The sequence below is a fragment of the Ostrinia furnacalis genome, unplaced genomic scaffold (assembly GCF_004193835.3).
Source record: "Ostrinia furnacalis isolate ACB-3 unplaced genomic scaffold, ASM419383v2 OfSCF2991, whole genome shotgun sequence".
NCBI lineage: Eukaryota > Metazoa > Arthropoda > Insecta > Lepidoptera > Crambidae > Ostrinia > Ostrinia furnacalis.
In genome coordinates, this window is record NW_021133230.1 from 41,368 (window position 1) to 57,386 (window position 16,019).

Genomic DNA, 16,019 nt, shown 5'->3' on the forward strand with positions numbered 1-16,019 from the left:
CTTAGAAAAATAATAATTACATACAGAAAATTTACTACATTGAAATTCTGACACCAGCTTCTACCTAACTGACTTCGTACTTATAATCTGGCACTACATGGAATCGAACCTTGTAAGGCTTGCGGTCGAAGCCGAGCTTCTTGAAGATGCTCCTTCTGCCGGCTCCGAAGTAGTTCTCCAACATGTTTCCTCCCATCCTGGCGTAGTGGACGCAATTGCGTCCTTCTCCGTTGTAGTATATGTAATCTGAACAGATTTAAAGTAAGTCACACCCGTATTCACAAATGCTTGCATAAATATAAATATTTTTTTAATTAACCGACTTCAAAAAAAGGAGGAGGTTCTCAATTCATCGAAATATTTTATTTTCTTTGTTTATTTATTTAAGTGAAGCAGCAACCCTAAACGCTGTGCAAAGTCAAACGCATAGTGTTGAATAAAGCTCTGTGATTTGTTTGTGTACGCAACTGCTTGAAGACGAAAGTCTACAACCAATGTGTGTTACCAGTGATGACTTATGGCTGGGAAACGTGGCTTCTCACTATAGGCCTTATACAGAAGCTCAAAGTTGCACAGCGTGCGATGGAGAGGGCTATGCTCGGTGTTTCTTTACGAGATTCAATCAGAAATGAGGAGATCCGTAAATGAACTAAAGTCGCTGACATAGTCCGACGGATTAGCAAGCTGAAGTGGCAATGGGTAGGGCACATAGTACGCAGAACTGACGGCCGATGGGGCAGCAAGGTCCCAAAGGTGGACAAAGGTCCAGTAGCAGTGGAAGTCATTCGGCTGAAACGAACAATAGTTCGTTGGTGAATAATACAGCTCACTTTTTCTTGTGACATCAAACTCTTATTTTCCAAAGACAGAAACCCTCAATTTAAATGGGTTCATTACTTACTGTTTCTCATGTTACTCCCTTTGATAGGAAAATTATTCTTAAGCCGATGAAAGCAGTTACGTAGTTCGATCTCGCACGGACCCGAGTACTCTTCGAAGTAGTATGTGTGGTAGTTCCAACCACACACATGGTTCATGAGGATTCTGAAAAAATAGGGGAAGTTTTCATCATCATCATCAGATCATTAGTATTTTCTGCAGGAGGACTTTCTCTAATTAACTGATGTCTGATGTTCCATTAGGCTGGGGTGCACCATCTTTTTAACTTTGATAAACGTTAAAAGTCTGTCAAGCTCCATACAGAATACACCGGTTATCGTTGTAGTTACTGTCAAATTCAGGCGGTGCAACTCAGCTTTAGTTTAACAAATTTTGATCTCATTGATCATTATTTCAGCCACATTTGTGAACATAGGCATGATTTCCAGATTGATAGGTTGGAAGCGCCTTCTTTCAACCTTAAAGGCCTATTCAGATCTAAGCGGTATTCGCTACCGTCTGCGGCAGAGAAAACCCAGTGGGTATGCGGTAATAATACTGTTCAGACCTAAGCGGTATTCGCTACCGTCTGCTCCAGGGAAAACACTCTAGCCGCGGTACTTGATTATAAATACCTGAGCAAAACCCGCGCGGTATGTACCTCTACCCACAGCGGCAGCGAATATCGGTCAGGTTTGAATAGGCCTTTATTAGTTCTGATTTTTGCTACGTTGGCCAATCATTATAATTATGACATTTACAGGAGGGCGATATTATCAAAACTGGGCTGTTGGTTTTTTATTTTTGCCACTAAGTATACGTTTCAAAATCGTGGGACTATAAAAAGTTCAAAATTGATTATCGGTTAAGCCTGGTTCACACATATCGCGATAACATTCAGCCTTGGTCTACTTAATACCAGAGTAAATACAAATGAGTAGGTCATCTTCATAGAAACGCCCGAGCGCACGCACACACTGACAAAATTTAGCGTTGATTAGCGGTGAGTTGCCCCGAATTTTGTCAGTGTGTGCGTGCGCGCCGCATACGTATTGGCTAGCGCGCTCACATACAAACCGCGCTCGGTGCGTTTCTATGAAGATGACTTACTCATTTGTATTTATTCTGCTAATACTATGCTATGTATGTGGCCTAGGGCAAAATGCCATTTGTGTATTTTCTTACGTGTTCTCAATGCACCGAAAGTGCAACGCGTTGCAGTCGTTGTTCTTCTCCTTGATATACCCCTCGGGAAGCATGTCGTAGTCCACTCCTTCGAAAACGAACATTTCCCTGGTCGTGTAATCCGGCGCGCCGGTGCTGGTCATGTGCTTATGTGCCTTCGGCTTCTTCGGCACTATAAAGTTCTCTGGATTATAGTTGCCTGAAATCAGAAATATTTATTTGCCTTTAATATAAAAATGCAACATATCTAAATCTATTTGGTCGGCCGTTTGGTGTAGTGGTTCGGTAACGGACTACTATGCCGAGAGGTCCCGGGTTCGATTCCCGGCCGGGCAGAAATTGAAATTATGAATTTTAATTTCTGTGACGGGTCTGGGTGTTACTATTTATAATATGTATGTATTTACAAAAAAAAAAGTATTTAAGTATGTTTATATCCGTTGTCTAGTACCCATAGTACAAGCTTTGCTTAGTTTGGGACTAGAAGCGTAGTGTAAAATGTCCAAGTATATTTATATATTTAAAACTAGCTTTCCGCTCGCGGCTTCGCTCGCGTGGAAGTTTGTCTGTCACAGAAAAACAATATCGCGCGCGTATTTGCTCACCGTTTAGACCTACCCTGGACTACGACAAACATTTTAAAACCAAAATCAGCTCAATCGGCCCAGCCGTTCTCGAGTTTTAATCAGACTAACGAACATCAATTTATTTTTATTTATATAGAAGATAGTATGGGAATAACATGGGAAAAAAAAGGTGAAAAAATTAAACATTATCCGATTTCAAAAATTGCATGAGATTTTATAGTTTTATGGGGTTAGAACTGACATGGCTTGCAACAATACTATAATAGAATATTGTTAAAAATAGTTTTTTTTTTTTGGAGCGGAGGCCACGTATGTACCGAAAAGCGCAGCGTAGGACGTCCACCCACAAGGTGGACAGACGACCTCAGAAAGATAGCAAGAAGGCGCTGAATGTGGGCCGCTACCAAGTCATTACGGAAATCATTGGGAGAGGCCTATGTTCAGCAGTGGACGTCCTACGGCTGAATAATTATAATAATAAATACACTTTATTGCACACCAAAGATAAGAACAGAAAGAAAAGGAACACACAAGGTACAACTAGGCGGTCTTATCGCTATGAAGCGATCTCTTCCAGACAACCTATAGTGAGGACAGTTACTTAAAACAAATATGAAGGGGAAGGCGGTGTCGACACTAAAGAAATTAATGATGATGATGAAAAAAAAATAGTCATACCATAACATAATATAGCAACAGGCAAAAAGAGGAAAAACACAATCTTCATCGCGATGCAGTCTTTACGAAAATGGCGAACTCAATATGCAGTCTATTAAGTTGACTACTTACTTTCCGTTTACTGAGAGAGTTAATTAACAGCGTCCAACTTTTAATTACATTCATTAATGTAAGTGCTGACAGGTAAATGGTAATTTTCTTTTTAACCGAATTTTAGGCTGAGTCCACACTACATGGCGATACCTCTTATAAGTGACTAGCTTTCCGCCCGCGGCTTCGCCCGCGTGGAATTTTGTCTGTCACAGAAAAACTTAATCGCGCCCGTCCCTGTTTCAAAAACCGGGACTCAAACTATCTCTATGCCAAATTTCATCAAATCGGTTCAGTGGTTTAGGCGTGAAAGAGAGACAGACAGACAGAGTTACTTTCGCATTTATAATATTGTATAGATATTTTGGTTGAATATACTAACTGTAAAAAAAATTACAAACTTATTCTTAGCTTGTGATAATGTTCCAAATTGGCATAAAGATTCTTCTTCTTCTTCTTCTCCTCTATGGCTATTGTGTTTTTACGTTTGCCAATGTTACGTGAGCATAGTCATTACACGGTATAAGATTCGCTGACCTTAGATTTTAACATTCAGAGATGTCATAATTAATTTCGAACTCCTCCTACGTTCTTCTGATTAATTTTGTTGCGGGTCCAATGACAGTTTAACTTTCCCCCGGGACAAACTTGACCTTCACTGGTTGGGTTTTTGTGGCGGTCAAGCTGTAGATCCTGGCTACACAGGAGTTGCAGTGGTGGGAACAAGGTGGGAATAGTCCCGAGATGTCATAATTTTACATTTAAATGTCTAAAAAAAATTACGTTTGTTCAGGAGCACAAGCTTATTTTGGGCTCCATCGATCCATAATTATTTTGTAAGTACTTGTAGATTTATTTTAACGGTAGACGGTAATGGTACTTTGTTTTGCTATAAATCTTTGTATATTTGTATATGTACCTAGACACTTTTTATTACAAATTTAAATCTATTATTTATAACTAGATACGATTTTATAGAAGGTATTGTCCTCCGTACATGACAATTATGTAAATTTTTCCGCACGTTGCTTTAGTGAGCTTTAGCCCTAATTCAGGGAATATTAATTGGAGTAAACTTGGAAGCTTAATCTGAAGTCTGAATAAATTAATTGTTAGTTGTCTGCGTTTGAAAACTTTTACCAATAAAATCGGTCTTGGTGGAATAAAATTTACGTACAAAAGGAGTATTAATGGGATTTGTACAAAACGAAGAATGAAATTTTATTTAACTTTTACTATTAACACTTTTACTTTGATTTTGATTTTTGCTAGAATATTTTGGTCACGTCCCCGCGATTCCAATGATTGATTTTCAAATTATATTAGCCTTTGATGGGAGTACAAGACTAATTTGAAAATTATAAATAACTTGAAAAATTCCCGCCTTAGGCAGTTCGATTTTTTCAAGTTATTTATAATTTTCAAATTAGTTTGAGATGTGACTCTTAACGCTAAAAAATAAATAACTAAGTACAAGACTAGTATAGAGCAAACCATTACTAACTGTCGGCCGTTTGGTGTAGTGGTTCTAAAACGGACTTCTATGCCGAGAGGTTCCGGGTTCGATTCTGCGTGTTACCTACTATGTATAATATGTATTGTATCTATTTAAAAAGTATAATATTGTGTAGTATATCTGTTTAGCTAGCACCCATAACCCAAGCATAATTAATAAATTGTCCAAATATTGTATTTGTAAAGATATTAATTTTCAATAGAATATCTAATTTTAATGTTTAGCCCTGTCTAAGAAAATATTTTAACAGTCATAAAAAAACGTTTTCAACAGCTACTGATTCTATTCAAATAAACATGTACCTACACTTTCATGTAATTAACAATCTTATTCTCATTTCCATCAACACAACTTACATCTTCAAAGTAAAACTATCTCCGTGTTTTAATTCATTGTAAACTTTTTTAAATATCAACATGCTCATCAGCATCACTAATGACAGGGCAACGAAACAAATGACAGCTGAGTACGAAAAAAATAACACAAAATGGCGCCGAGCCAAAATGGAAGCCAGCGCTTATACAGACTTTGAAATCTTTGGCATCCTTTTAAACTAAGACTGTACTCATGGTACATAGTACATTCCCTGAATATGAGAAAAATACAATGAGATAAAGGACAATGCCCATTACCTGTACCAAATTGCATCACAGGCTAATTATCATCAAAAATAATATTTAAATTATATGTGTACTTCATTAATTTTTAACCGTTTTTCTTATCCGGATTTAGAAAATTAGAATTAATTATACGAAACATGATTAACAATTACTTCCGTACAAAAAATCATTTCCGAAAACTTTTTTGTTCCGATTTCAGCTGTCACCTATTTTCGTGAGTAAGCAATAAGAATAAAAATCTTGTTTGCCAAGTAAGTTTTAGCAAGCAAACATGATTTTATTATCAATATTATTATTAATAATCATGATTTTCATAATAATAAAACTACCTACTTCAAACGATTTAAAAAAAACTGTTTTATTTTATCTCACCATTAATTACATTAGAGCGTTTCGGAACACCGAAATAAAAAACTATCAAGTGTCATTGTCAATTTGAGGTTAGGGCGATTTGTTGAGTTTCGTCCACAGGTTTCGTCTTTCGTTGATGTCTGTATCGATCGATCTATGTTTTAGTGGTAGTATTCAATAAATTCATTCCTCGAACGATATTATTGACTATTGACAGTCTTGAGATAGTGACTCTTGTGTTGTGGTGCATCGGGATAGTGGTTTTACCGTGCGAGATAGTAACTCTGTTGGTAGATGCCGGCCGGCGTTTATGCTACCTGCCTGCCTCAATAAAAATGAATCGAACAGGCAGTTTGAGTCCAGAGAGTAATCACCGACGATGTATCAACTGTCCATTGGCAGTACCAAGGAACACATTGATACACACAGTGGAAAGTGTGCACAACAATATATTAGAAGTTTTGAACTCATGGGTGATACCTACCTACTTTGGTTAGTTTTTTTATTACTCATTCATAAACTTATTCATGATCTTGATGTAGGTATGTATATTTTGTAGTTTTTATTAATGATACCACTTATAGGTATATAAATTCTGTCTTACAATATTTTTGATGGCCTTAATTGTTGCCAATTCCGCCATTCCGCAAAAAATTCCATTGCTGTAGATGATGTCCTGGTTTCAATTTCCATTTTTGTTGTACAATTTAATACAGATTAACAAATATTGCTTGTTTCAGGTAACCGGAACATATAATATGCCACAATTGCTACAAACTTACTGTTGCAAGAAGCAACAATTGGCAGCCCTGAAGTTGGCCATCAGAGCGTTTGTTTTGGCTGTGGTGGTGTGCATTATTATGCACTAAAAGAAAAACATAATTATTAAATAAGACCTGAATCTCCACAGTGAAATGTCTTTGCATAGACAGCGCTCATCTTGTAAGTACAATATTTATGAGAAATTAAAATAACATGTATTGGAGACTTAATCCATAATTATTTTTTCTATTGAGTAAGTTAAGTATCTAGAAATTCATGCAATTTAAAAATTATTTTAGGTATCCAGACTTGAGAGGTGTGCTGGAGAACAGCTACTAGAACAGTCGACAGACAGCAGCAGCATGATCCTCAAAGGCCAATAAGAGAAGAAGAACTTCAAAGAACAGACAAGTCACCGTCAAGAATTACCTCTTCTATATCCGAGTAGCGAGCACAGCCAATCACTATTTGCACATAAACTGTACTGGCTCTCTATATACAAGTTAAAAAGATTACAATCATCACATAACATACTTTAAAAAATAAATGTTATCTGATCAATGATTATACATAGTTATTTTATTTGTGTTACCTTGATAAATGTTTAAATGATCTACTAATAGTAATTGAACTACACTGCCCATAACTGGCTTCTTAAAACTTAATATTTTTGTGATAATGAGGCAATGCATTAGATAATTATACTACGTTTAAAATGTTGCAAAAATGGGAAATGTTATCTGAACTGTTTTCACGCGTACGAAATCCGCGGGCACAATTAGTTTAATATAAAGTAACACGCAGTAAGTTTAGGTATTCATAATTTAATATTTATTTATCATTGTCTTTTAACAGTTAAGTTCGTGTTCTGGATAGGCATGGATAAAGCGTTAAATAACATTAGTACAAAGAGGGCGTAATATCAATAGATATAGGTCGAAAACGGCACGTGCGGGGGAGCAGACGAAGGAGGACGGATCTCATCTTATTGCGCAAGTGTACTAAGTATATCTATAACATGCAAAGCATTTTACTTACAGCAATGCGACCCAAAACGCATAAATATCTGTAATAAATAGATTAATAGCAATGACACGACGATTAAACATTGCTAAAAAAAAATATTCAGGCGTTTTTTAACTTTTTCAAATATTTTGAAAATCCGGCTAAACATTGAAAAAAACATGTTGGTAGCGAAAAGGTAAATAAAAACTAGACTTTTGAGAGTAAATTCAGGTTGATGCAACATGGTACAGACTCCCATAGTAAAATGGGCATTGTCCTTTCAAAAATTAAAATTTGGTACAGACAACCGCATTTCAAACTTAACACTGTAGCATTTTATTTCCATGTAGTAGATGTTATTCTGCAACAAAAATGTATAATCTGAAGTGCTGTTAACTGTACAATCGTTCTAAACTCTTTATAAGAGCACACTAATACAAATAAATAGTAAAATTAAGACAAAAAATTCATTGGATTTGTCTCATATTCATGGAATGTACTATCATGAGTGGAGTGTTAGTTTTTAAAAGGATGCCAACAATTTCAAGTCACCCTGTATATGCCGGCAATCAAACTGTCTGTTTTTTGTACAGTGTAGGAATGTGTGGATATTAACGAATTTATTGTTTTAATCAGGAATTCCCTAAGTGGGCTCAAGGTTACTGATAGAACAATGAAGCGTACTACGCTCGTAGTCTGATGAATGATGAAATGAGAAGATCTGTAGGAGAATTAGAGCTAAATTGCCAAACTTAGGGTATTGTGGACGGAGCACAAAGCTCGTAGACCTTTCTAAGACAGTTCTAGCTGTCTTAACGGCCATCAGGTCTACGAGTGGCGACCTTGAAACGGAAGATGTGATCACTCATTTGGTCGACCAACAATCTAGTGAAGGTTGCGGGAAGGAACTGGTGCGGATAGTGTAGGACCGATAGTTGTGGAATCCTTGGGAGCAGGCCTTTGTCCAGCAGTGTCCTTCCATCATGGTCATCATTTCAGCCATAGGACGTCCACTGCTGAACATAGGCCTCCCCCAATGGCCGGTTGGTGGCGGCCTGTATTCAGCGCCTTCCTGCTACCTTTACGAGGTCGTCGGTCCAACTTGTAGGTGGGTGGCAGTGTCTTTTGGTTGAAACAAAAGACAGGAATTAAGTTTCAAATACTTACGTCAAGCCTGTCTCAGCAAAATTAAGAACAACACAAAAAGTGGTTTTGAGCTGTGGAAATTGCACACATAATCTTCTGAAACAGTCCAACCCTAATCATTGGACCATAAGCAACTAGACTGACGTTGACTCAGCTTAGTGTAACTAACGCACACTTAACGCTCGGAGTAATACTAATCTCCACTTGACGCATTTCGCTGCAGTGAATCCGTTAATCTGTTCTAGTGATGTAACGGATGTATCCGTTATAATGTTCGTTCGAAATTCGTATTCATCATCATCATCATTCCAGCCATAGGACGTCCACTGCTGAACATAGGCCTCCCCCAATGCTCTCCATGTTGATCGATTGGAAGCGGCCTGCGTTCAGCGCTTCCCGGCTACCTTTATAATGTCGTCGGTCCACCACGTCGGTGGACGTCACACGCTGTGTTTTCCATTCCAGAACCTTGCGGCAAAGCAAAATTCGTATTCGATATTAAATAAAAATATTTAATTTTTTGTCAATATTGTCCCAATAATAATTATTTATGTTTATTTTCTTCCTGGATGTAAAAAAAATTAGTAAGGACGAAAATATCAGGTCATTGATTACTCGAACTCGCAATATCTGTTTTGCAAACCTTATTTCGATGGATTTTGTTTTTTGAAGCATGAAACAATTCCGATTATTACGATTTTTGATTCAGAACTAAGTTGATAAATATATGTAGGTTGTAACATTAAGGTCATTAGCCTGTATGGAGTCACTAAACACGGACAGTGACAAATAAACAGTGACACTGAAAATCGTGTACGAATAACTACAATTTAAAAGATTGACATTTTACTCACTAAGAAAACCGTTCCATACTTTTGATTTCTCATCTAAATTTTGTTTATCGAATGTGTTTTTCGAATATAGAGGTATTAAATCTTGTTTACCGAATCCTTTTTTCGGATATAGAGGTAGGTAGGTAATAACATGCTATTACGAATAATATCCGTTACATCACTATGCGTGTCGTGGCGTTAGTAATACATAGCTAATGCTAATTCGCAAATTAATGGCGACGTAATTAGTGACAGGATTCTGGGGACAAACCAAAGTTCCTAGTCAAATTGTTATACAGGTTATAAGATAGAGAGAGAGAGAGAGAGAGAGAGAGAGAGAGAGAGAGAGAGAAAGAGAGACCCTTTTTTCAAAACACTCAAACATATCGTTTGCAGTGTCACACAAGAAACCGATCCGTTCGAATTTTGAATTCGAATTTCAAACACACTTGACATTGTGTGTCCACATAATTACAGTCCAGTTTTGCGGGATTGCTTTATAAAAGGGTCGTAAGATGGATTTGTTCATCATTTGATCCATTTGAGCCTCACTGCCTTATTCCGAAACTTTGGAAACAATCATGTCTTTTTCGAAAATGCAAAATATCAATTACACCCCAAAGAAATCATCATTAACACAATAAAATACAATCCTAATCTTCCAGTTTACTACCAATTGAATTTAATCCCAAGAATATTGTCTGGGGAGCCGCAGTGAATTTGATTAAGTTCAACAAGCTCAAGCCTCAAGCCTTGTGTCCTCTTCAATTCAAAGTGACAGATGTCAAGATGAACTGACAAGAGAGATCATTACTTGTTCCGGAGGGTGTATCTCTATGTTATAAGACATTTTAGTCAATTTTCTTAATTAATTTCAACCCATACTGCATTTCACTTAACATTAGGTGTGATTTTAAACATATTATGCTTTGTGCTGAATAAAAAAAGTTTAGGTAGTAAATACAATTCAAAATTGATATTGTCACGTAGCAAAAATAAATAAAGATTTAAAAAATAGTCATCATTTTTAGTAATATTTTAACTTTTTGTATCTGGCATTGTTATCAACGTCAGTATTTGCCATTAAAAATAAAATATCGATTGTGTTTTGTTTGATATTCAATTTAACAAAACTTTTTTCGTATTATCAGACTATTGAGTGAGTAACGTTTTTATTTTGTTTAAATTGTAATTAAATAAAATTACATTGTGCTCTATTTATTTTTCATTAAGTACACTTAATGGGGAGGGTAATTTATTATTTGTGATCTCTGAATGCATTATGGTTCAATTAATGTACAACATTAATTTGTTCTACACAAAGTACACAGCGCTTCGCTTCTGACTACCTAAATATATTTTTGCTTTAAAATAGTTTCTATTTCAACTCTACAAAGTGTCACAGCCTTTGACCTTATTAATTTTAAGCTGCACAGCCTTTGATTGGACTTATTGACACACCAAAACGACGAAAAGGTTATTAATCAGTCACACGGTACAAATTAAAGGGCCCGCAATTAGCGGTCCTGCCGACGGAACCCATTGACGGAATGCAATGAAAAGATTGCTCGACGGACGGATGAATCGGTAATTGGCAATCTGCGTGGCTACTGATGTACAATGAAGCACGAACGGCTTAGTAATTGATAAGACTTTTTGCTGAGAAATACGGGTAACTTGGCCATTTTTTACTGTGCGCCATCTGGTCTCAAAGTACACAAAATATGCAAATTTATAGCTACGCAATTTCATTTACTGGGATGAAATACTTTTTTCAGTAATTTCGATTTAAAATACTGTAAATAATAGTCTAAGGGCTGATTTTTAAATAAATTATCAGATATCTTTTAACTGAAGAATAAGATTGTCATTTTGACATATTTCGCATACTGAAACTGTCAATGTGCCAAAGTTATTCTTCAGTTAAAAGTTATCCGACGATTGAAAAATCAGCCCTTATTCTACAAATATTACAAGTAGGTACCTATAAATTAAAGCATGTGTGTATGGATGGATGGACTTTTAATCTTGTGACTCTCTCGATTAAATCACCAGGTAAAAACATAGCATACCTACTAAGTTTTTACATAATATTTTTTTTATGGAAAAATCGGCCCTTTAGAAAAAAAAAGTGGTACTTACTTTTGTTTCAATAAATCAGCAGATCCACTATCTTCCTACATCAACGGCATCATTGTGTTGGCGTGGCCCATTTACGATGATTGTGCCCGATGCAACGATTTAATGATGATAATGCTAATGAATGTACTTTTGTTCCTTTATTTCATTCAGGGACACTTGAGCTAGACTGGTGGAATCAAAGAGTATAACAAGATCAATAGCTTACCTATCAAATATTGCGTTTGAATGACTGATTTTTGTACCTTTGAGGCAGGCATTGATTTAAGATTTTTAAAGCACTCTTTTTACCCAGTTTTTAGGTTCCAATTGAAATTAACTTTTCAGCCAAACAGCCGGCTGATGTATTTTATTGGTAAGGGATAGTGGACTATTACCACCTCTCGTTCCCGCCGCTGCGACTCCTGTGTAGTCAGGATCTACAGCTTGACCATCAATAAAAACCCAACTAGTGAACCTCAGGCCTTTGTCCCGGGGGAAAGTTAAACTGTCATTGAACTCACAACTAAATTAATCAAAAGAAAATAGAAGGAGTAAAGGAGGTTGGTAAGGGATACAAAATTCCTGTTGTAAATTATTTGGAACTGACTTGAACGTTTGACTGACGTCGTCGTAGTCGTCGTCGATTCAGCCGAAAGACGTCCACTGCTGGACAAAGGCCTCCCCCAAAGATTTCCACGAAGACCGATCCTGCGCCGCTCGCATCCAGGCACCTCCCGCGACCTTCACCAGATCGTCGGTCCACCTAGTGGGAGGCCTGCCCACGCTACGTCTTCCGGCTTGTGGTCGCCACTCAGGAACTTTTCTGCCCCAGCGGCCATCAGCACTACGATTGATTGTAACCTCGCCTAATGATGAGTTTATATACCTACTCCATACTGTGATTGAAGCTACTAAAGTGCTGGATTTGTAAGCTCATTTACAAAATTAGAGTAATAAATAAATAAATAGAAGCTTTTCAAAGTCAGATTTTTTGATTAAAATAATAAAGGCTGATCTAACCGCCCATTGTCCCGCCAAAAATCAACGTTCCCGCTAAAGTTAGCCTAAACCAAATCCCGTAAGCCGGGTCAAGATCCAAGTTTAATTAATTTTGAGCCCCTTCCTCGAATATAACTTAAGCTAATCCACGGGTTTAATTAATAGATATTAGGGGTTTCCAACCGCAAGGCACCTGGGCGTGTATTGATGATGGCCATCTGATCATCTGATTAGGTAGTCATAGTAAAACTGGAGACACACTTCAATTAAAATAGTAAGTCACGGGTCTTAACGCGATGTTTATTAATGAGTTACATTATGTACTTGTGCTTGTGACCACGGCTGCAGCATCGCAGCCGAAACGTCAAGCCGTAAGTACATAATGTAACTTATTAATAAAAGTCGCGTTAAGACCCGTGTCTTACTATTTTAATGGAGACACACTGTCAGTTAAATTGACCGTTTTGTGCGAAATCTTCAGTTGAATTTCATTGTACACTGTTATTTTTAACCCCCGATGAAAAAACAACAAACGCGAAAAATTATAAGTTTTGGGTGTGCCTAGACACTAGCTCCTGACACTGAATTCAGATTTAATCATAAACGGAGTATCGAATTGAGAGTTAATAAGAATCTTATCCGTTCAGTGTTTCGAGTCTCAATCACCCTTTCGTCAAATTCCCAATGGGAATTTCAGCATCATAATCTCAGTTACAGAACGTCCACTGTTGAACAGAGGTATTTCCCAATGATTTTCTGATTAGAAAATTGGTAGTGGCTTGCATCCAGCGCCTTTCTGCACCTTTATGAGGTCGTCTGTCCACCCTGTGGGTGTACGTCTCACGCTGCACTTGCTTGCCTGTGGCCTCCAATCCAGAACCTTGCTGCCCGATCGGCCGTCAGTTCTGCGTAGGTACTACTAAATTTACAAAATCAGTAATATTCATTCTGCAGTTTGGTCCTTTTGAATTCATTATTTCCTTGGGCCTATCCCTTCAATATTTGTTTTAAGTAAGTAACTGTCCTCACTCATAGGCTGTCTGGAAGAGATCGCTTCATAGCGATAAGACCGCCTAGTTGTACCTTGTGTGTTCCTTTTCTTTCTGTTATGTTATTTGTTTGGTGTGCAATAAAGTGTATTTATTAATATATTATTATTATGAAACCTTACTGAGATTAAAGTGTTAAGAATATTGTTCATAATGGACCTACTTTAGATTGTTGCACAACTCTGGCAACACTCTATCAAACTATTTATGAAAATTCTAGAGCAAACTTAGCCGAAACTTAATGAGTTTAGAGATGCGGGGTCTGAAGAATTTGTATTAAAGTTAGTGACTATGGAAGATAATAATATGATTTTAGATAACGAGAAATAGCCACGGTAACCGAACGATGAAGGGGTCGGACTGGCCGACTCGTGATCCGGGGAACGCGTTCGAACGCGGGTTCGATCCCCGCCGCCGCTCGACTATTGTGGTGAGCTCACTCGTGACACAAGCATAAGGTAAACGGCTACTAGTTCGTGATAGTACGTAAGTTCGTAAGTTTTTTTTCTAGCTTAAATAATAAGCAAATGGTATATTATTTATAAAAATTCTTCATCACTACAAAAACTCTATACTTTAAGCTATCTAAAAAACCTAGTACCAACATTGTGGCGCCAAAAATGAGAGCAATACGAAGCTTCAAACTCTCAGAGAGCCAAAATCAGCCGTGCGGCGTGAAAAGGTTGCTCTCACCGTAAGGTTAGCACTCCAACTTCTTAAGCTTATAGAAAGGCGAAGGAACGTCCATTTGAATAAAACTTATAATAGTGGTTTCATCTGTTCCTTGACAATTGATTTGACTTAGAAAAAAGTTATAAGAAAACGTAGAATTCCTTTAAAATTGCGATTATTTGACTCACGAAATAGCGTACATATTTTTTCTCGGATGTCCCCTATTTCGTGACACTACCGAATCAAGGATATTATGGATAACATTTTGATGCTTGGTTTTTAAATAATTATTTGTGATAATTTAAATGTAAGTTATGAAACAAATAATACAATTATTTAAGTTTCTCATGACCTAAATTCGGTATATGTTTCGTTCAGTAGAATCTACATGACACGAGTTTGAAGTTCACATAAATGACCAATTTTAAGAGAAATTTACATAAGTACTACCAACGTAATTTTGGTTTTATCTCGATATGTTTTATTTATATTTGTTTATTTGTATTGTATATGAGATAGATAATAGTTAATTGACACAATTTGACAATAATCCATGAATTTTACTTTGGGAATTTGGAATAATCAGTATCACGAAACAAGAAACCGTATTATTGTTACTTTTTTCCAAGTTCGTGATATATAAATGTATAGTGTTAGATAATTTTATGANGGACAAAACTCCATGTAATACACAATGTCCGTAGCCCACTGCACTCCAGCACTACTTTAAACTAACAAATAAGTCACTTTATACTAGAAAAATAAATAAAATTTACTCCATCCCATGTTTGTTTACGCGCAGCAGCGCCCCCCTTTAAAATAAAAATATGATTTATTTTTAATACTTACCTAAATAAAACCTTTGTCTTAGTGATATTATTTTTTACACTGTATTAAATAAAAGCCTAACGTACTTACAGGAGTACAAACTATTTTCAATATTTTTCTTTTACAATAAAAAATACAAAACACAAGGTCTAAAAAACTATGTAAAACCGTCAATATTTTATCTCGGTCTGAAGCACATTTCTTAGTTTGTACTTGGTATAGTACATCCGGCAGATATGAATGCTGCTGTTGAAAAAACACAGGACTTACGAGGTTAATGCGGTTCACAGAATACATCTACTTACCAAGTCTCAACAGTATAGCTCTTATAGTTTCGGAAAAAAATGGCTGTGACATACGGACAGACAGACAGACATGACGAATCTATAAGGGTTCCGTTTTTTGCCATTCGTCTACGGAACCCTAAAAATCACAAAATTAACGATAACTTCTAAACTACGAAAAATCGTAGAACATACATAGGGGTGAAATCGATAGGTCTAGTCCTCACCTATGACCTGCCTTCGGCTTGACACCTTACAAGAAACAATTTATTTTCATTTCGCAACGCAAGTAAGCTATAAATAGGTAGGCCTACAAAATGTATGTCAACATTTTATATAAAATTTTATGCTTTTAAAANTCCATGCTACCACTTGAAGCCGATGTACGAATTGGTGTGTTTATATTACCCGTCT

General features: G+C 36.7%; 1 protein-coding gene and 1 long non-coding RNA gene across 4 annotated transcripts; one reads left to right on the plus strand and one right to left on the minus strand.

Moving 5' to 3' along the window:
• Positions 1-3,378, minus strand: LOC114356844 (uncharacterized). The gene is made up of 4 exons (XM_028310206.1): positions 3,330-3,378; positions 2,065-2,263; positions 902-1,044; positions 1-246 (listed from the first exon to the last, which is right to left on the minus strand). Exons 1-4 carry the CDS (start codon positions 3,376-3,378, stop codon positions 65-67), a joined length of 573 nt encoding a protein of 190 aa, XP_028166007.1. The 3' UTR covers positions 1-64.
• A 2,175-nt stretch (positions 3,379-5,553) lies between these two features.
• Positions 5,554-7,237, plus strand: LOC114356856 (uncharacterized). Of its 3 annotated transcripts, none has more exons than XR_003656255.1 (3): positions 5,554-6,448; positions 6,647-6,848; positions 6,968-7,237. It is a non-coding gene; the product is annotated as an uncharacterized LOC114356856 (long non-coding RNA). The 3 variants fall into 3 exon arrangements; XR_003656254.1 differs by having other exon boundaries at positions 5,554-6,398; XR_003656253.1 differs by having other exon boundaries at positions 5,554-6,848.
• The last annotated feature ends 8,782 nt before the right edge of the window (positions 7,238-16,019 follow it).

Coding starts and splice junctions, on each gene's coding strand:
- LOC114356844 (XM_028310206.1), bottom strand. CDS start 3,378: ATGAAGATTGTGTTTTTCCTCTTTTTGCCTGTTGCTATATTATGTTAT. Junction 2,264..3,329: donor TGTTGCTATATTATGTTATG/GTATGACTATTT, acceptor TTCTGATTTCAG/GCAACTATAATCCAGAGAAC. Junction 1,045..2,064: donor TTTCGGTGCATTGAGAACAC/GTAAGAAAATAC, acceptor CTATTTTTTCAG/AATCCTCATGAACCATGTGT.